Below are 22,424 nucleotides of genomic sequence, written 5' to 3' on the forward strand. Positions count from 1 at the left end.
CCAACTTTTTCAGTCTTCTCTTTCACTCTCATCAAGAGGCTCTTCACTTTCTGCCATTAGAGTGGTATCATCTGCATATCTGCTGCTGCTGCTGCTAAGTCACTTCAGTCGTGTCCGACTCTGTGCGACCCCATAGATGGCAGCCCACCAGGCTCCCCCATCCCTGGGATTTTCCAGGCAAGAGAATTGGAGTGGGTTGCCATTGCCTTCTCCGCTGCATATCAGAGGTTGCTGATATTTCTCCCAGCAATCTTGATTCCAGTTTGTGATTCATCCAGCCTGGCATTTTGCATGATGAGCTCTGCATATAAGTTAAATAAGCAGGCTGATGATATACAGCCCTGTTGTACTCCTTTCCCTTTGGAACCAGTCTGTGTTCCATATCCAGTTCTAACTGTTGCTTCTTGACCTACATACAGGTTTCTCAGGAAACAGGTAAGATGGTCTGGTACTCCCATCTCTTGAAGAATTTTCAACAGTTTGTTGTGATCTACATAGTCAAAGGCTTTTGCATAGTCAATGGAGCAGAAGTAGATGTTTTTCTGGAACTCTCTTGTTTTCTCTATGATCCAATGAATGTTGTCAATTTGATCTCTGGTTCCTCTGCCTCTTCAAAACCCAGCTTGTACACCTGGAAGATTTCAGTTCACATATTGCTGAAGCCTAGCTCAATAAAGTGTTGTCAAGAAACTGCAGACATGATAGCCATACTTGACATAACCCAAGGCTGCTCATAAGACCCCTAAATTAAAAAGAGAACCATTTAAGTTACTTGAGAGGATTGGATGTGAGGTGATGGAGCTTGAATCAACATGGTGACAGTGGAGATGAGAACCAACTTAAGAGACAGAAACACCAGAACCTGGTGATGGACCTGATATAGGCTCCAACTCCTACACTTCTGGCACCACATTGCATCTAGTAGTATAAGCCATAGATAAAGTACCATCTATTCATACAAAATAGAGACTTGGAGAGTAGAGACTCATTTCTTTTTCTCCTGTCACCCTTTTCTTTAGCAGTTAAGTGAGATCCTTATGTTCAGTGGTTGAGAAGAATGACCCTCTCACTTTGGAAGAAAAGAGACATCCCCCAAAAGATTAGACCAAAATTGAAGGCTTCTGTCTAGCTAGCAGGAAGACTATGTGATTAGCTAAGCAGTCAACCAAAGACCCCTGCTACTGGAGTAGTTTGAATGTAAAGAATTTACTCACTCTATGGCATAACCCTTGTATTCAGAGGTGGATGAGACATTAAGGGGTCCTGAGACAAATCTTCGAATCTGCACACAAATCCTCTCCATAACATCGCTCACAGAGGCTCATTCAGGTTTTGCTGAAACACTTCATGGGATGAGAAACTCAAGGGGCCTCACTTTGTCTTTTGGATACATCCAGTTTTTAAGAAAGTCTTTCTTTGGTCAAACTCTTGCTTTCTGAAAAGCATCAGAGTCCATTTAATCCCTCTTCAAATATCTGAAGAATGCTAGCAATTCCTGAACATCCATAAATCCTCTCTCATAGGCAAAATATCCCAAGTTAATTGTTCATTATATAATGAGGTTTCTAATTGATCTCACAAGTTCTGCTCAGCCTTCTCTAAATAGGAATATCTTGACCTGAACATAATATTCAAGCTATGCTTTGACTAGAGAACACAACAGAAGGACTATTCTTTTTCATTTGGAGCACTATTCTCCTATTAATGCAGCCTAAGATTGCATTAGCTTTTTTGGCAGTCATGATGTACTGTTGACTCACACTGAGATTACAGTCAACTGAAACCGTCAGGTCTTTTTCACATGAATGGCTGATAAGTCACACCTCTTTGGTAGTAGTACAGCTGAGTTTTTAAAAGAGGAATTTACCATAATTAAGTTTAATGTCATAAATTTTACTCAAGACTCTTTCACACTGTTCCCTGAGCTGTTCTTCTTAAACAGCTCTGATTATGTGATCCTTACTCAGAACTGTTGATTGATCTCTGCTACCTATAGGATCAAGTCCAAAATACTTTGCATACTAGACCCTGTATAATCCCACCTGAGCCATCAGGGTCAGCCTCATCTCTGCTCAGCCCTCTCTCCTGTCTACTCCACACCATACCAGACTCTCCAGTCATTCTAAGGGTTGACTTTCTTCATACATGCGCACTTTTCCATGCAATTCCCTTCTCTGCCTTGCAATTATTACTTCTACTTTAAGAGATAACAATTTAAAAGTCCCAATTAGGATGTGAACTCCCTGAAGGCAGGAATATACTACAGGAAAGTTCAGGTGATAGGAAATAGGAGCTTCCCAGGTGGCGCTAGTGGTAAAGAACCCACCTGCCCATGTAGGAGACGCAGGTTTGATCACTGGATCCGGGAGATCCTCTGGAGGAGGGCATAACAACCCACTCCAGCATTCTTGCCTGGAGAATCCCCATGGACAGAGGAGCCTGGTGGACTACAGTCCATGGATCACCAAGAGTTGAAGACAACTGAAGCAGCTTAGTTTACAAGTTTTATATTTTTAAGTTTTTTTTTTTTTAAGAAAATAATATTTAAACCTCTTTCTCCTCCCAACTCTAGAAATTCAGGTGAGGGGCATTTAGCTTACTTGAAACAGTAATACTTAGTGAGAGGGAGTAACAAGCTTGGCGGTTTAACTGAGTGAACCACATAGCTGCACAGGTTTGTCAAGAGACAGTGTCATAAGGTGACTGTTTTCCAGAATCACACACACACACACAAACCACCTTTGCACCCAATACAGCACTGTGAAAAGAAATCCAGTTGGAAGCACTACAGAAGCAATCATTTCCAGTGATATTGATGAAAAACTAAACAAAATCTCCCTGTTAACCTTTTCACACACCTTCTACTGTGGTCCAAGAGATGTTGATGGATTTGTACCTTTCCATCTAAACTGCTTTGTGGCAGGACTTTGCAGATTAGAAATAGAGCCTGTAGTTTGGGTTTGTAAAGGGATAGAGGCTAAAACATTGTTCTTGTTCAGAAACTGTACTAGTCAAATATCTGCCTTAGAATCTGTCATCTTAAATGGCTAACTTAACAGATATTTAGCAAATCATCTCTCAAACAGACTGTTTAGTGTACCTGCACACTAGGTAAAAGTGAAAGTGTTAGTCATTCAGTCATGTTCGACTCTTTGTCTGTCATAAAGATGCTTTAAACAACTAAAGGTAACAGTCATTACCAATAATATTAAGCTTCCCAGGTGGCACTAGTGGTAAAGAATCTGCCAGCCAATGCAGGAGATGTAAGAAACACAGGTTCAGTCCTTGGGTCAGGAAGATCCCCTGCAGGAGGGCATGGCAACCCACTCCAGTATTCTTGTCTGAGAAACCCCACAGACAGAAGAGCCTGGCAGGCTACAGTCCATAGAGTCACAAAGAGTCAGACACTACTGAAGCAACTAAGCATGCACACATGCATGCACCAATAATATTAACAATGATAACGCCTCAGAACCAGAGATCAAATTGCAAACATCTGTTGGATCATCGAAAAAGCAAGAGAGTTCCAGAAAAACATCTACTGCTTTATTGACTACACCAAAGCCTTTGACTGTCTGGATCACAACAAACTGTGGAAAATTATTAAAGAGATGGGAATACCAGACCACCTGACCTGCCTGCTGAGAAATCTGTATGCAGGTCAAGAAGCAACAGTGAGAACTGGACATGGAACAACAGACTGGTTCCAAATCGGGAAAGGAGTACGTCAACATTGTATATTGTCACCCTGCTTATTTAACTTATATGCAGAGGACATCATAAGAAACGCTGGGCTGGAAGAAGCACAAGCTGGAATCAAGACTGCTGGGAGAAATATCAATAACCTCAGATATGCAGATGACACCACCCTTATGGCAGAAAGTGAAGAAGAACTAAAGAGCTTCTTGATAAAAGTTAAAGAGGAGAATGCAAAAGTTGGCTTAAAGCTCAACGTTCAGAAAACTAAGATGATGGCATCTGGTCCCATCACTTCATGGCAAATAGATGGGGAAACAGTGGAAACAGAAACTTTATTTGGGGGGGCTCCAAAATCATTGCCAATGGTGACTGCATCCATGAAATTAAAAGACACTTGCTCCCTGGAAGAAAAGTTATGACCAACCTAGACAGCATTTTAAAAAGCAGAGACATTACTTTGCCAACAAAGTTACGCTTTTTCCAGTAGTCATGTATGGATGTGAGAGTTGGACTATAAAGAAAGCTGACCGCCAAAGAATTGATGCTTTTGAACTGTGGTGTTGGAGAAGATTCTTGAGAGTCCCTTGGACAGCTAGGAGATCCAACCAGTCCATCCTAAAGGAAATCAGTCCTGAATATTCATTGGAAGGACTGAGGCTGAAGCTGAAACTCCAATAGTTTGGCCACCTGATGCAAAGAACTGACTCATTTGACAAGACCCTGAAACTGGGAAAGATTGAAGGCGGGAGAAGGGGATGACAGAGGATGAGATGGTTGGATGACATCACCAACTCAATGGACGTAAGTTTGAGTAAACTCTGGGAGTTGGTGATGGACAGGGAGGCCTGGCGTGCTGCATGCAGTCCATGGGATTGCAAAGAGCCAGACATGACTGAGCGACTAAACTGAATGCCTCAGAATCCATGTATTTGATAAACAACTATTTATCAGGCAACATGTTAGATGCAAGGGTAGTGTTTCTCAAAGTGTGGTCTGGACTATCTTAAGGAACTCACAAAACAATGTGATAAATGCCATAACAGAGGTGAATGTGTGCCAAGAGTGCACATGTGTGATACACATACATCGTGCACCTAACCCACAATTTCGGGAAGAGGTGAAGATTAACCCAAGTCCTTAAGGATGAGTAGGAATTATATATTCTTTTATCTATCTGTCTCCCCAAAATATCTGAGTGACAACTTAGCTAAATGGATAGAGGTAGGAGTCAGGAAGAGGAGCATCTCAGGAACCGGAAGCATGTGTGCAAGGGTCAGGGGAGGAGAAAGAGCATGGCACCTTGGCGTAATACAAGCAGTTCCACAGGTAGAGCTGGAGGCTGGGGGGTAAGAGGCAGTGAGGAGGCTGAGGCAGCAGACATTCAGAAAGGGCCTGGCATTAAACGGTGTGGACAATGTTTGAGGAAACTGGAGAGTCAGTGTAGGGTTTTAAGCAGAGAAGTGACATTTTGGATTTCACAAAGATCCTTCAGTGTATGATATAGAGAATAGATTGGGGAGCAAGCAAGACCAAACAGAGTGAACTCTCAGGTAGAGGGAACATTCCTATAAGGCATAGAAATGGTCTGTACCACCACCAGTAGCTTAGGGATGGAGAGAAGCATATGGACTCAGAAGAGACTCCAGTAGCAGAATGGTACAGGCCCTGGGGAATGTCTAAGGCTGGTGAAGGAGAGAAAGGATGGAATATGGGTCTCAGTTTTTGTCTTGATGGGCTTTTCTGGGTTAGACAGTAATACCATTCATTTCAGTTTTTATTTTCTCAATGAGACAAGAGGCAAGCTCTGTGGCTGAGAGCAAGCAATGAATGTTAGGAGGAGTCTTAGGGAGAGGAGAAGACACTTTGAAAGAATCGCTACAGGAATGGGGGGTAGTTAAGGGAAAAAAGGATTTCCAGGGGAATCTAAGGGCCAAATTCAGAGTGGGAAAAAAAAATTTGTAGAGGCATCTCTAAGCACAATTGTGTTATTATTTTACCATTAGAGTTCAGCTCTTTAGCTGAAGGAGTAAGAAGGTGAACAGTAGAATTGATTAGAACTGGGCTGAGATGGACAGACAAGGGGGCAATGGAGTTGAGCAAACTCATAGAAGATTCCAGAGAAAAAAATCAAGGGAACGAGCTAGGTATCATGCCCACTTTTGCAGACAAATAGCTATGTGGGGGCCAGAGAGGAGAGAAAATAAGTTGTGTAATGTGACATAACTAGATTATTAAAAGGAAGAAATAAAAATTAGAAAGAAAAATGGCCAAAAGTAACAAACAGGAATTGATAAGGGAAGGAAGGGAGCTAGGGATTTGCAGAGGAGGAGTTGACAATTACCTGTTTGTTTTTACAAACTACACTTATTCACTACACCCCCTGTTCTAGGAAGGATCCCCTAGTGGGCCTCAGGTCTTCTGAACTTTGATAATCATCAGAAAGGGAGCTATTGTTCCAACAGGGTGACTGTAGTGTCCTACCCCTTTAGATGTGCTGGGAGGAGAAACATGGGTTGTTGGAGATGAGGTGCCTAGTTCTCCTGGAAGAGCCAGAGCCCTGGTCCACGTGATCTCCATTTACCTTTGGCTCTTATTTGGAGGTAGGGGTGGAGTCAGAGGGCTATTCACTGGGATATACGATATGAGAAAACTGTAGGAATCAATTACAAAAGGAACTGATGGAAAACCTCAGAAACCTCAGAAAGGGCAGGTTGACTGACATAAAAAGAAACACAAATTCTTAATGGAGATTAAATAGTATAAGAGAGTGATTAAATTTTCTCTTTTCAATTTAATTTTAAAACACCAAACCTTTTCCAGTAGCTGCTGAAAGATAGTGTTAGCACAGATGATGTCACCCAGAAAGCATCTGAATGTTTTTCATAATTTTTTTGTTTTGTTTTAGGAACTATGTGATTATGAAGTGTAAAGTAATGTCTGCAAACATAGCTGAGGCCTTGAAAGACTTCTGCTTCTCTCTGTTACAGGCAAGTTAGGAAGAGAAGTGAAATATGACACAGAAAGAGGATCAGTGTTTTCTTTTTGTTTGTTAATAAGACAAACCATCCAGGAAAAGAACTTGTTTCTTAAAGTGAAATGTATACAAAATGCCCAACAGAGAAACTGGCACATTCCACTGTGATCTCTAAATGACACTTTTCTCTTCTCCTCAAGAGAACAATTAAACATTCATTAAAACAGTAATATTTTCCGAGATTGTGAACATGTAAATACTTCTACATAAATGGGATTAATTGCACAGCACCCTTGCCTTAGGTAGAGTTCTCCATCACATTCTGCAAATTAAATTTCACAACTCGTTAAGCAGAAAAAATGTGTACAATGCTCTATTTTAATTTCATTTCCAATGCTGTGACAGCTCATGGATATTAAAAATGACTTCTAAAAAATCATCCCCCCAAATTTCTCCTATAGCTGGAATTTAGGGTCAAAAAAGGATTAAAAATTGGATGAGTCAAGATAAAATGGAACGTGAGGCCATTAAAATCTGAAAGACCCTAAAATCAGCATTTTTCCGTCAGCATAATATTTTCAAAGATGTCTTTCTCCTTCAATACTGTTCCCTCTCCCTTTTCTGTCATCATTATCTGACCAGTCTTTCCTGTCTCCCTATTTGTTTTAGTTCATCGTTTGAAAACCTGAAGTGTCAATTTCACACCTTCTCTCTCACTTTTCATTTTAGAATTTGTATCCATGGTATTGACAGTGGCAAGTCAATGTTATTCAAATTCATGATGTTGCTTTCTTAAACAGCCATTGAATCTGCAGGCTGGTAAGACTGGTCCTTGTATATGCCTGGGCAGTTGCAAGTGTTTTTGGTAATGGCAGAGTGGAATAAATTTGATCCTCCCCTGGGCTCCATTCTTGGACTTTCCTCTTTTCTGTCCACACCCACTCCCTTGATGATCTCATCCAGTTTCATGGCTTTAAATATCATCTCTGGGCAGATGACTCCCAAATGTATATATTTAGTTCAGACCTCCCCTTTGAACTTTAAACTCCCAGGACCAACTGCCTACTCAGTATTTCCACCTGGATGTGTCACAGGCAACTCATACCTAATGTGTCCACGTATGAGTTCCTGACATTCCTTTCCAAATCTACTCCTTCTAGAGTCTTCTCCACCTCTGTAACTGGCTGTCCCATTCTTCAGGTGCTCAGGCTAAAAACATCCTTATTTGTTTCTTTCTCTCATACCTGCATCCAACCTGCCAACAAATGCTGTTGGCTTTATCCATAACATTGATCCAGAACACAACTACTTTTCATCATTTCCCCTGCAACCTTCTGTTCATGTGCCATCAGATCTAGCCTGAAATTACTGGCAATAGCATTCTAGCTGGTTTCCCTGCTTCCCCCTTTGGTCTTTCCTTAACCCACAAACCAGAGAAATCATATTAAAAATAAATTGATCATATTACCCCTCTGCTTAAAGCTCCAATGGCTTCAAGTATCATTCAGAGTAAAACTCAATGACTTTATAAAAATTTTTTGTCCATATTGGGACCTCTTTGAGAGTGAAAGGGAATGCTATTAATAATTTAAGTGATCTCAGTGTAAATTTGGGGCATCCTGGACACCTGCTTATGAGGATCTGCATAATTTCCCACACCTTGCCATTATCTCTCTGGCCTCTGACCTCACCTGTTATACTACACCTCAACCCTTCTGCCTCAGCATCAGCCTCCTCACTGTCCTGATGGCAGGAGGCCGACTTCCTCAGGACCTTTGCCCTTCCCCTAGACATATCCATGACTCATTTCTGCTTACCTTCAGGTCCTTATTCCAAAATCCCCAGTAAGGCATTCCTTGGAAGCTGTCTAAACATTTAAAACTCCCTTTCCACTTCCTAGTCCCCTTCTCTGCTTCTTTATTTTTTATAAAATTTACACATATTACTATCAAACATCCCATATATTTTATTTACTTAACTTGTTTAGCACATTACACTTAGAATGTAATCCCAAGGGCAGGAATTTTTGACTTTTTGCTCTGTACCCCCCATTCCTAAAATAGCTGGCACATAGGAAACAGTATATAAATATTTGTAAGAAGAATGAATGAATCATGATTAGTTTGAAAGGATACTTAGGAGTTATGTAACATCCGACACATTTAATAAACAGTATTATCATTTCGCAGTTATTTTCATAGAATTCAATTCAGCACCAGCCTCCTTGCTGTCCTGAAGTACTGTCTGAATGTATTTGGACATTTATGCCTTCTGGGGACATGTGCTAGATGAAGAAGTTGGGGGTCTAGGAGCCACAGAGCGAATACAATGAGAGAAGAGGCGAAGTTCTTCAAGAAGTGAACACTGTAGGAGTAGAAGAGATAAGGGACATGATATTCATGGGTGTGCAGAAGAGACAGTTTATATTCAATGACTTTTCAGACACTTCTGATTCCTGATCAGAAGCAATAACTGCCATATTCTCTGGAATGATTCATTTTCCTCATCTTCCAAAGTGCCCAATCCCTAAGAACCCCCATTCTGGTTTGTGTTCTCCATCCCTTAGTAGGAAGCTACCTTGTGTGCCCAGATATACCTGACCTTCAGGTGTCTGTTCCTCATTGTCTAGCCTTAATTTTTCAACATGAATCCTCAGTTACTAACTCGGCATTTTGCAATCTGATCTCTCAAAGTTTCCACAATATTACTGAAATACTGGCAAATATGAAGCAAACAGATGCTAAACAGATTTTTTAAATAGCTACCAAGAAAGTATTGCAGAGGCAAAATCCACCCACTGAAACCAATCAATCAAAGTTTATTGATTTAATCTCTGGGTTTGTTCTAATTATTAATGTAGTTTCTTTGAATAATTTTAATTGATAACCATCCTGTGGGTTTTCCTTAAACTAAAGGCAATTTTTTAAAATGTGGTTTTATAAGTCTTCTGCCCCACCCCTACAGGAAGGGAGTAGCCTAGCCCCAGGGTGTAGATAATCAAAGCACTCTAAACAAACAGATAAAACATTTATTTTCCAAAAAATTCAACAAAATTATAGCTGAGAACATGCTTCAAAGCATAACATTAACAACTTAGAAAAATTACTTAAAGCAGTTGCCAACTAGATAAAAAGTATTTCCCTCCCCCCCCAACAAACAAACCAATCAATAAAAAGTATGCTAAATGGTACTGAAGAACTGTTAATACTCATTCCCATATGGTTTATGCTAAATGATCTTGTGTTAGTCACTCAGTCATGTCTGACTCTTTGTGACCCTGTGGACTACAGCCCGCCACACACCTCTGTCCATGGAATTCTCCAGGTAAGAATACTGGAGTAGATTGCCATTCCCTTCTCCAGGGGATCTTCCCGACCCAGGGATCAAACCCAGGTCTCCCGCATGGCAGGCAGATTCTTTACTGTCATCTTGGGTAACATTAAATGCAACGTCTTTGCCTATTATTTTTCTATCTAATGTAAAAAAAATATTAACTTTATTATACAAAGTTCACATGCATGCATGCTAAGTTGCTTCAGTTGTGTCTCACTCTTTGTGACCCCATGGACCATAGCCCACCATGCTCCTCTGCCCATGGGATCCTCCAGGTGAGAATCCCATGGTGGGTTGCTGTGCTCTCCTCACCCAGGAATTGTCTCTTATGTCTACCTGCAATGGCAGGATGGTTTTTTACCACTAGCGCCACCTTGGAAGCCCAAAGTTCACATTGCCATATTACAAATGATCAATTAAACTGTAAGTTTTACAGTTTAATAATTACCAGAGCAACTTAATTTTGTTTTGTTTTTAATTTTTGAGTTATAATAAAACCTAATCATATAAATAATTTTAAGGCAAGCTAGTCATCCCAGCTCCAGCATCAATTACTTCCTCTGACCAAGTTACTCTGACTCACTAAGTCTCAAGGACTTTATCTGTAAAATGGGGTTGATACTGAAACCCAACTAACAGCATTCTTTTCAAAATAAGGGATGTAGAGAACTTTCCAGAATGCCTGGCATATGGGAAAGCTTCAGTAGATATGAGCTGCCACCATGACTCTCATGACTGATGCTGCTGAAAAAACAGGCACAAGCATATTTCAATGACTGAAGAAAACAAGTAGCTAACCAGAGTAGTGTCTCGAAAGTATTCCTACTTGTGTATTATCTTTTCAGTTTAAAAATCCTAAATATTGCTGAGCACCTTATACATGTAAATACCTGTAAAACCCTGATTAATGTATCATTTTCTGCACATTTGTGCCACACTGACTTTATCACAATGTACTGAAATGTAATCCTCTTCAATAGCCTAAAGAGACAAACAAATATTCAAATCTTGAAAAGCATAAGACTTGCACGACACACTGGGGGAATTAATCACGCACTGTCTCATATTATTTAACAAATCAGTCCATAAATGATATTTAATCTCTTACGCACTAGACTGTAAGGACTACAAAGGAAAAGTAATGTATGTAGTTTTTGCATCTTTCACACTACACAGCTTGACACAAAGGAATTTCAAATGATTGGGCTGCCCAAAGAGTTCATTCAGGTTTTTCCGTAAGATGTTACAAAAAAACCACAAACGAACATTTTAGCCAAGCCAATAGTACAGTGGAGTTGGCACTAGGCTAGAAGTCAGGAAATACAAATTTCAGCAGAGTAATTGTAGACAAGACATTAATTCTCTTCAGGCTTCAGATTAGTCATCAGTCATGTGCTTTTCCATCTATGACATTCAGGTTCCTTTTCAAATGCTCTCATTCTAAAAAACACTAGCAAGAGGGATTTTTACCAATGTTTGTTATTTTAATACACAACTTCATTTTTCCATATCAAAAGATTGAAGGAAGCCTTAATTATAGATTTTGTTCACTCATGAAATCTTGCCAGGAACTCAGAGTTCTTATCACTGTCTGTTTCATCCAACACAAATCCTTCAATCTATTATAAAAACAGCAAGCCCTCCACTGCCAGCATTCCCATCGTCTGTGTGTCAGTCGCTCAGTCGAGTCCAATTCTTTGTGACACCATAGACTATATAGCCTGCCAGGCTCTGCAGTCCTCTGTCCATGGGATTCTCCAGGCAAGAATACTGGAGTGGGTAACCATTCCCTTCTCCAGTGATCTTCCTGACCCAGGGATCGAACCCTGGTCTCCTGCATTTTGGGTGGATTATCTGAGCCACCAGGGAAGCCCTCCCCACATCCTCTACCCTGTTTTATTTTCTCCTTAGAACTCATCACACTCTGGCATACTGTATAACTTAGCTAATTTGTTTTGTTTTGTCTTCCCCACCCCCACTCTCACTACTATGCCAAGCACCAGGGCCATCTGTGCCTTTAAAAAAAAAATGGAGGTATATTTGGAAATTAAGAATTATATATGTATTTAAGGTTTACAATTTGATACACATAAATATTGTCAAATAATCACCACATTCAAGCTAATTAACATTTCTGTCACTGCAGACAGTCACCACTTTTCAGCACATGTGGTGAGAATACTTAAGATCCAGCCTCCTAGCAAATTTCAAGTACACAATAAAGTGTTGTTAACTATAGTCATGAATGCATGCATGCTTAGTCACTCAGTTGTGTCTGACTCTTTGCGAACCCATGGACTATAGCCTGTCAGGCTCTTCTGTCCATGGGATTCTCCAGGCAAGAATACTGGAGTGGGTTGCCATTCCCTTCTCGAACTATAGTCATACTATTGTACATTAGTTCTCCAAAACTTGTTCATCTTGCATAACTGAAACTTTGTGCCTCATGAACAACATCTCCTCCTGTCTGTGCCTTTCAGCAGGATTTTGGGAGCACTTAGTACCTCACCCCAGCATTTCCCAAGTTATGCTCTGAGGATCTCTGGAGTTCTAAAAGATAGGCATTGGAATTCTGCAAAGACAGGATTGCATGGGCAAATAAGTTTGGGAATGTCCCATCCTATACCTCCCACTTGAAGATACAGGACACATAATGAGAATATTATATGTTTATAAATGTCTAGTTTTTGTTAAACCCAGTCAGTGTCTCCCAACCTAGTTTGGCTATGGAAAAGAAACTTTGATTCCAGAACACCATCTCAGAGGACACTTCTGCTTAGGAGAAAGCTGTTTGGCAAATTCTTTTTTGCCTTCATGTCACATCCAAATGAACAGCAAATGTGAGAGAGTGAGCGAGGGTAAAGGCAGACATCTCTTTGCTAGCAACTCTTAGAGGTCAGTAATGGCTAGAGAACATGGTTTTATGAAACAAATACTATACTTAAAGTCTTTGTGATTTAGTCCAAGCTCTGTCATATAACTAACTGTATGAAAGTGTTAGTCGCTCAATCCTCTCAGACTTTTTGCAACCCCATGGGCTATAGCCCGCCAGGCTCCCCGGCCATGGGATTCTCCAGGCAAGAATACTGGAGTGGGTACCCATTCCCTTCTCTAGGGGATCTTCCTGACCCAGGGATTGAACCCAGGTCTCCTGCATTGCAGGCAGATTCTTTACCATCTGAGCCACCAGAGAAGCCCAACTAATTGTAAGTTGGGCAAATCACCTTATCTCTGAGCCTCAATCTCCTCTCCTATAATGAGACACATTGTAGGATAACCATATCCCATTCTTTGAAACTGCTGACCAGTTTAGAAGGTTTTATGTAAACTTAAACTCGTATTTAAAAAGTATTCTTCTGTGTGGATTTTTGAGGCCTGTATTTTTAAAGCCCTCTTTCAGATGACTGGTGCCTTCCACTCTGAAGATGGACATATCTGATTTCTTAGACATGAAACTACAGGACTCTCTAAAGCCCTAAAAAGCCCAAAGAAGTTATTTCAGAATGAACAATGGAAACAAATTAAGGCTGGGATATATTTACGTTAGCCTAAGTAGTAGGATAATACCTAGGGAAGGCTTGAGAAGTCTTATGTAGAATGGAGGAACACATAGGTCTTAGTATTATAAATAAGGAATAAATTAAATCTGAGACTGCTTATTTGATGCTAGATTAATTGGATTATTTTTCTGCTTAGTTTTCAAAAGTAGTGACTGAGGCTACAGAGTTATACTGAAAAATTAATTTGTAGCTCAGCACTAATTTATATTCCAAAGCAACAAAGGATAGGTAGATAATGATAATTTCCAAGGAGGCTTCCTCTGGTCCTTATCTTTGAGGAAGATTCTCTTCTCTCTAACTCGGGAGGGAAAGATTCATTCCCAAACCTGTCTCTAAGGGAAAGAAATTCTATGATGGTTTAACATATACTTGCAAGTAATGCTCTAGAGAGAAGTAGATGACATTTAATGTTTTTCTTGCCATTGAAATATGTCTGCTGAAATAACTACAATAAAAAAATTTTTAACTAGATATAAAAAGTGACTGCACACTGAAAGATCGATCTAACATAAGTTTTAGTCTCTACCTGCTTGAAATTTGATGTAAGCATTGATGACAATAAGTAGTTTGGCTTTAAAGAAAACAAGATTTTGCTCTGCAGTAGAGTAAATAAATGTTTAGTCATTACTTTAGTCATCTCTAAGTCATTTCTGGGCCATTGAAATACGTTTAATATGATATTTGCTAAGCAAGCATGCCTACCATCTGGTTACTGAAACTCTTATTTTTGCTACTTCATAGATAACATGACCCAGTAGCACTGAGATGGAGGGAACTGATATGAGCCTGTGGATCAATTCCAAAGCAATTTGAGAGTTCAAGCCATTCATTTGTTTGCAACACAAAGTGTTCTCCACAGAAGAAAACAAAGAGTCTAACTTATCTGTCTCTTTCCTGTCCTGGTATCTGGAAAAATGTCCATCGTGACAGGGTGCACACAGGTTTACAATACTAAGCCAACTTAAGGAAGAATGGAACCAAGAATAAGAATGGAAAACCATCTGCATGCTGCTTGTGCTGCATCCTCCTTGGTTCTGGTGCCAGCAACACTGTTCCAGGTCTGCGGAGCGCACGCAGAAACAGCAGCAGCTGGATAATATGTCTATGGGAGCAGGGGGGAAAAGTACCCAAACCAACCTTTCCATCAGTCCCTGGCAAGTACCCCTGTGCCCCAAACCAAAGACAGAATTAGTAGCACTGCCTGACACATAGTAGGGACTCGATGAATGTTTACTAAATATAATCATCTGGGAAGTCTATGAATAGTAATATAAACACTGCTGGAAGAATGATTATCTTAGTCTCTGGATGTATGCTTAACACTTGGTCCGGACGTTCACAACTTTGACACTATTGACATTTTGAGCGAATAATTGTTTTCTGGGAACTGGAATGGGAGGAGTGCTATCTTGCGCACTGTAGGAGGCTGAGTAACCTCCCCAGTCTCCATCTATCAGACACCAACCGTGTCACCCCCACCCTCAGCAAAAGTGTCTCCAGACATTGCCAAATATCCCCTGGAGGGTAACAAAATCACCTCTAGTTGGGAACCACTTATCTACTCTCTGTCTGTGTCACATGCTAGAACTAGAAATACTATATTCTCTTCTCTTTTTTTTCTGTTGATATTTCTTGTTCTATATGTTGAAGGTACTTTATTCTCTAAATCTGCTTTCACTCAATTGTCTCTAAACTCCATGTTTTCATATATCTCAGTAGGGGACGGCTTTCTAGGTACATCCATACAAATTAAAAAAAAAAAAGTCTCCCCCTTAAGAGATGGGAAATATGAAGCAAAGAGTAAACATTCTGTATAGAAACTGGACTAGTAGTTAAAGGGGCTGCTTTGCAGAGTGATATTGAGATGGTCTTGTACCCAGGATAGACCCAGGAGCCTAAGCTGCAGCTGATGTGTGTGCACCCAGAAAGAATTCCTGCATCTAAAAAGAAACTAGCTTCATTTGTTTGCTATACACTCTCTTAAGCTTAACAATAAAACTCCTCTGTTATACAAAAGTATCCTTCTGACAAACATAGTGTTTTCCTCCCTTGGCTTTGTTTTTATTTACTTCCTATTTATGTTAACGTTGCAGGATAGGTATGGGCTCCAGGAACAGGCAGTCTCAGTAAGGCTTGCCCCTGCAGAGGCACAGTAAGCAGTCCCGCTGACTGAAGACATCAGTAGTCTTTTAAACCTCTAAGGTAAACTGATAATGTTGCCTATCTACTCTTCCTTAAAATGAAAAAAAAATTAAAATCTTAGAATTCTGATTTAAACCTAGCCAGTGGGCAACCCGCTTGAAAATGATTCCACATGCATGTCTCAGGGTGAGAAACAATTTATGACAAATAAAGCTCATGAAAAATTCTAATTTCATTCATGTTGCTACAAGTATACCTTCATGCTTTAAAAAAAAATGTGGGCTGGTAACATTTTTCTACCTTACTTACAGTGTAGAGTTAAACTTGTGCCCTTACCTCTCCTCCAGTGCAGGGAAAAGGATTGGAGTATCTAGAAGTGCAAATAGCTCCCTTCTTGACAACATCATCTTCCAGGCCAAATGTAGCCGAACAGTTAGTTGCAAAGTACTTGTAAGGCTTCCATGTCTTTCCAAAGTCCTGGGACCGGTCCAGCACCATGGCTGCCGGCCGGGGAGACTTGAACACCATAATTAGATGAGTGAAGTAGAATTCAGCTTCCAGGTCTAGCTGGATCTTTTCTCTGTGTACATCCTCAGCAGACTGCCACCACGTGCGAGGATACCTGAAGGAGGAGTCTGCCATGGCAGCTGGCAGGTGAGCCAGGTGAGGCTGGGCAGCATTGCATTTGTCACATTTGGGCTGCTGACAAGTTAGATCAGTGTTCTCACTGTAGAAGCAGTACAGTTCAGTGGCATTCTGACCACAAGTGGTGTCTGTCCAGAGTTTTCTCCCTAAAGCCAAATTTCCCATCCGAGGGTTACAGGCTTTTTCACAGCGGGAACTCACTCCAGCCACTCCACTCAGTCCTAGAGATGGGAAAGCATATGTTATTCAAAACAAACCCATCTAGAAAGCTCTTCTGTCCACACAGTCCATCTTCAACAGTCCCCATGTTGCCCTGAGACTTTCAGTAAAGAGGAAATTCTACCAAATGCAAATATGGAAGTGTGTGAATGTGCATGAGTGTATGAGGGTGTGCCTGCATGAGTGTTTCATGTTCAGATGTACAATTCACATAAAAGAAAATAAAATCACTTTGGGTAAAGGGTGAGAGGAAGGAAAGTGGAAACACTGGGAAAAGATAATGGGCTTAAACCTTTTCAAATATTTTGCTTTCTAAACAGTCTCTGTTTTTGAAACACATTCATTTGCTTTTGAAGTCATGACATAAATAATACCAAAAACCAACAATGTTTTTAAGATTACTCAGTTTAGTCTTTCAAATATAATTTGAGTCCTTAGCATTATCTAATATGTGTATGAGAATGCATTACGGAGGGAATGTAGAATTCTTCCATATTCTTAAGACAAAAATATGAAGGGACAAATTCTCTAGGAAAATCAATATGAGATACTGATATACAATGGGATCTCATTTAGGGAACGCAGATGAGCAACATCTATTTTTAGTACTGAGTAAATGTAACTAAGAAAAAACCCTCTAAACTACCAGATGACAGAAAAGCTTATTTGATGTGCTCTCTCCCTCTTGAGTGCTTCTCCCTATGACAGGTTATATAGTAGTCACCTGTTTGCCTAACAGGAGAATGGTTACAGTCTGGCAGCCACTAACAGCACCTTTAAACATAATCTGTGAACTAAAACACCTTCTTAAAGAAACATGAGCTTCCACCCAAACAAAGGCCCAGCAGACTTTAATGTTTCAAAATTACTTAAAATGGTAAACATTATCCACCTATTAACATCCTGACTACATAATATAATCCTTTAATTTGGGCTTGTCATTTTAATTATGAATACCTTAAACAAAATTATCTATTTTAAAAGTTAAAACAGAGAAGGAAAAGGAAGTCAAACCCCAAATTCTGGCTAATTGAACGTTTCTGCTTCTTAAGAGGGAGCACCTCTGAATTGTTATCACTATAAGCCAAATGACAACTTAGACCAAAAGAGAGGCATTTCACACACTGACTATCATGAGCCTCACATAGTCTTTGCAACCTTAAGAAAGGGCTTCCTTAGGCATAGCTTTTAAATGTCAGATTAAGTGTGCCTCATGTCTGGACTCTGCTTGCCACTTTTCTGATTAGCTGTGGCAACAGCTGCTTGTGGCCAACATCACCCGAACACACAATGTGCTATGACTCACCTGTAAAGCATTTCAGGGAAAATCATATACTGCCCGTACAAGTATTTTTGACTCGAAACACTTGCCTTGTGATATTTATTTACAACCTTGCATGTTTTTGCCATAACATGGTTTGAAAGGTTTATTAAAGTTCACTTTGTGATTGGGGGAGCATACATAAGTGCACACAGGGGTGCTTAACTAGCAAGAATTAAAAGCTTAGACACTTTAACAGTTCCTTGGGAAACGTACTGAATAATTTTAGAGCCCACCCCCCACCAAAAAAACTAAGAAGCAATCCAGAGAAGACTGGAGTCAGATAAATAATAGGTGGACACAATACTTAGAGATCCCTAAAGAAGTGACCATCCAAATATAGCAAGGATGCTACTAACAGTCCGACTGGGGTTTGGGATGCAGATTCTAAAGCCTGGCTTTTCTTCATGCTGGCATCTCTGGGGGCAGAGTAGATGAAACCAAAGGGAAGAGAGAAATGTGCCAGTGCTCTCTCTCCACCCGTCAGTCCCTCCAGCCCACACTCTCCTTTCTGGAGTGAGCGAGATGCTTTGAGAGACCAAGAGGCCAAATAGTTCCTCACTTTCTTTCCCCCTTACACCCTGAACTGCACTTGCCCCTAACTGGAAACCAGGTGACCTACAAGAGGAGAGAGAGGCGCAGAAGGGGCTCGCAAATTTAGAAAGAGCAAGCTAAGAACTGGTGGCCAAGGGCAGCCCAAGGCAGCCGGGGTGGGAGTGCAAGGGCGAGCGCATCTGACGACGCCGCTGCCCCGGCGTCCAGTTACCCAGACAGGAAGCAGACCCGCCTCCGACCTCCCGCGGAGCCTCCGCTAGGGTACCAATTCCCCAGGGCGGCAAACCAGCTCCTTGCAACCCAGGATGATCACCACCTGCCGTCCCAGCCCGGGGTCTGAGTTCTTGCCACTGCCCCGGTGAGAGGGCACTCACCCCGCCCCAGATGTCCCTACCTGGTTCCCCAATACCCAGCAAGAGTTCGGGGACGACGGCGATCGCTCTCAACAAGAGAGCGACCCCGGCCCACGCGCGCCCAGGGTCGCTGGGCCACCCCTCCCCATCATTCCTCAGGCCATGTAGTGCCGGTGGATGGCGAGCCTGGTCCTTTGTTCCCTCACAAAATGGAAAGGCAGTTTTTTACTAGTCCAAACCGAAAAAAAAAAAACCAAGGTCGCACTATCTCAGGCAGGGCGCACCCAGGATATCGGGTTATCCAAGGGCATATGTATCGCAGTTACCAAAAAAAAAAAAAAATCAATAATATTTTAAACTGCGGAGACCCGGGGAAAAAGAAGCGGAACATGGCCACTCATTTCATCCTTGGGGGCTGAGCTCGGCGCTCTCAGCCTGCGCTTCCCCGTATCCCCGAGTCCCGAGATGGGGAACACAAAAGCGAAGGAAAGGGGGGTGGGGGCCCGGCAGCGTCACCACCCACCTGCGGCCACCGCGGAGCAGCCCCAGAGCAGCAGCAGCTGCGCGCAGCTCCCCATGGCCGGGAGAAGCCGGGAGGACCCGGGCCGGGCGCGCGGGAGGGAGTCGAGCCCTCGCGGCTGTGGGATGAAGCACCAACAAGTCCTCGGGAGGAACCAGGGCTCTTTATTTCTTCCTCCTCCTGGGGCGCCTGGCTCGGTCAGTGGGCGCGGGCGCCGGGAAACCGCGGGCTGGGGTTGCGCCGGGAGGTGGGGTGACCCTCGCGCACTGGCCTGGAGGGGCCCGGGCACCTCGAGGGTGGCAGAAGCCCCGGGACCATAGCCTGCCCGGCCGCGCTGCCCAGCGGAGCAGTCCGCGGGCTCCTCCGCGGCTAGCCCGGGACTCGGAGCCCGCAGCAGCCGCTGAACTTTGCGAGACCTTTCACTTCCCGGCCGCCGCTGCCGCCTCCTGGGCGTCCTCCTCCGCTTTTACCACCTCCTCTGGCTGCGGCGTCTCCGTCCCCTGCTTCTCCATGGGCAGTTCCATGGGATGCATTTTTATTGCACCGACACCGCGGCGCTCCGGTGCCAGCCCTCCTCCCCTCGCACCTCCACCCCTTCCTCCCTCCCGCCCCCCGCGCTCGCTTTGACAGCCGGGGCGCTGTAGCCTGTGAGGGTGAGTCGCCGCCGCAGCTCGGGGAGGGACGCCCCTACCCCACCCCGCACAGCCAGACCGGCCGCCCCCGATGCCTCGCTGCCAACTTGACCCGCCCGCCTCCGCCCCTCCGCGCGCCCGTCACCTCGGGCCCCCAGCTTCGCTCGTGCCCCTCCCGGCTCTCGTCCTGCATGTCCCTGCGTGACCCCCCTGGTGCCCTCCAGCACCCACAGGCCTCCTTTGGAAGCAGTCTCCCACCTTCTCCCGGAACATTCCACAGAGCAGTTGACTCCTTCTTGATCAGGTCAGGGCATGCCAAGGGGCTTAAAAAACCGCGAAATAGGCTAGCGCCTACTTCCCATATCCCCCAGCAAAAACAAACCCTCCCTCTTCTCCCGCCACCCCTTCTCCCAGAGTTTCACGACCCAGGGATGGAACCCCACACACACACGCCCAGTCGGGGTCATGGGCAAGGGAGAGATCATTAACTGCATTCGCTGCTTCTCTGCTGACCCTCGGCGGGTGGGGGAGAGCATCTTGACTAAACAATCAATGCTTACTTTATCCGAGGTGTATCCGTTTTGAAATAAAAAGTGTTCCCTAATTCAAACTCAGGGTGCTAAAAGAAAAGGGGCACAGGATTAGCCAGTGCCCAGTTGAAGAACATCCTTGTCTAGAGGCAGGGGCACGACAAACAGAACCTCTTCGGTCCTTCCAAGCACTTTCGTTCCAGTTGTGCTGCGAAACAGTAAAGTTGTGAAATAACCTAAGGGAGAAGATTTAGTAGCAGCCGAAAGCAGCTAATTGTGGATAGCATTGTGCGGGGCTGCTGATTATGGAAACCGGTTATGGAGCATTTGAATCTGGGACTTTCGCAAGTTCTATGAAAATCTAGTTCTATTTTCACATCGAGGGAAACTGGCAAAAGTCAAGTAGAAAGTAGTTTTTGATTGCAGTGTTCATTTTGTGCCCTTAAATATTTTCCAGAAAAGTAACTGTTTTACAGGTACAATTCACTTATGTGTTGCTGATGATGACAATTTAGAGCTTTGGGGCACATGTAGGTATTATTTATGACTCAGCTGAGGCTATAGAAAAAGTTTGTATCTCCCAGGTGGGACTGGGACGTGGTCAGCATCACCCATTTGGGAGACATTAAAATTATTCTGGCCAGCACTGGAAGTGGCAAAAGATGTGGAATAGCAATTTATATAACATTTCAGAAAATAAACCCTTTCAATTTTCAAATATTGGCAATGTTGGGGCTTTCTTCATATCTTATAGACATGCTTCCAATTGAGTCAATTGAACATCTCTCCAGATTATTCTTACCAAAGAAATGACAGGAAATAATAACAATCCAAGGGCTGTTAGCACCAATATTAACCTAATTATCAAAGCAAACTTTTAAAAAAGAAAAAAATGCACAGTTATTATTAACTCCTGATTCTACCCTATTGAGGCAGAACTACTCCATTTCCCATTACAAATATTAAGGGCATTCCTATCTGCACCAATCTTGCCTTGATAATATACTTCCTAGATTGCTCTGTAACTGGTTCCTACTTCCTTTAAGGAGACAATGAGTTCCTTAATGGTCAAGCAGTCTGTTGTACTTAGTCTGAACAAAACATTATTATCATTTTCTTTTATTCTTAACTGAGGACACCTGCTAGATATATAATAAATTTTCATTAAACATTTTTGACTGGGTTATCTTAAAAAAACAATTGCAGTATACTAAAGACCAAGGACTAGGAAAAAACCAGTGAAATCAGAATGATTTCCCATATTCTAAAGAAATCTGTATGTTTATACCAATATTTTATATATGAAGCAGCTCAGAAGAGAATAGTAATTAGCTTTCTAATCAATTTCATTTGGTTGCATAGTCTAATTTAGTTATAAATTCTATTTCATCATTGAAAATTTTTTTGTTTCTTTTTTTTTTTCTATTTTCATTTTCAAGATGCTATACAGGGAAAGTTTACCTACCTAAGGAAAATCTTGCTCAGTGATAATCAAGGGCATATCCTGCCTACTATGATTAAGTGTTTTTGACAATTTTAGTAATGAGTTTAGAATTTTTTGAAAAATTTATGTTAGTAGGAAACTTAGCAAACCTATGGAATTTTGATAAGTTTCCAGAGACCACATAATTGACAAATCTAGAGTACTCCTGAGAATTTGAAAGAAAGCTAAAAAAGGCCTTCAAGAACTAAAATTGATGGCAAAAAGTCCATATACCAAAGACCTTATTCACAGGTGAGCTCTTTAGGTCTTCACTTAAATTATCCACTCAGTGTTAATAAGTTTGGTTATGCTGTTATCCTAGATGATAGCATATTAGAAGTAAGAAAGTAGAATGAAGCAGGAGGCTGTTAAAACAAAGAATGAGTTGAGGCAACCTGGTAATAAAGAGGATGCATGCTATGCATGCTAAGTTGCTTCAGTCGTGACTGACTCTGCAA

At 42.1% G+C, this 22,424-nt stretch overlaps 1 protein-coding gene across 10 annotated transcripts in view; it reads right to left on the reverse strand.

The window, feature by feature from the left end:
• The window catches only part of NTN4 (netrin 4), a 111,863-nt gene extending 91,946 nt beyond the window's left edge, over positions 1 to 19,917 (reverse strand). For all 10 annotated transcript variants that reach the window (XM_081595306.1, XM_081595304.1, XM_081595302.1 and 7 more), the window contains exons 1-2: positions 19,325 to 19,917; positions 16,045 to 16,574 (exon numbers count right to left, since the gene is read on the reverse strand). In XM_081595306.1, the coding sequence (XP_081451432.1) occupies positions 16,045 to 16,574; positions 19,325 to 19,379 (585 nt within the window). In that variant the 5' untranslated portion in view covers positions 19,380 to 19,917. The remainder of the gene's footprint in view (positions 1 to 16,044; positions 16,575 to 19,324) is intronic.
• Positions 19,918 to 22,424: the final 2,507 nt, after the last annotated feature.

This window comes from Giraffa tippelskirchi, chromosome 4 (assembly GCF_054371585.1).
Source record: "Giraffa tippelskirchi isolate mGirTip1 chromosome 4, T2T-mGirTip1v1.2.pri, whole genome shotgun sequence".
NCBI classification, from domain to species: domain Eukaryota; kingdom Metazoa; phylum Chordata; class Mammalia; order Artiodactyla; family Giraffidae; genus Giraffa; species Giraffa tippelskirchi.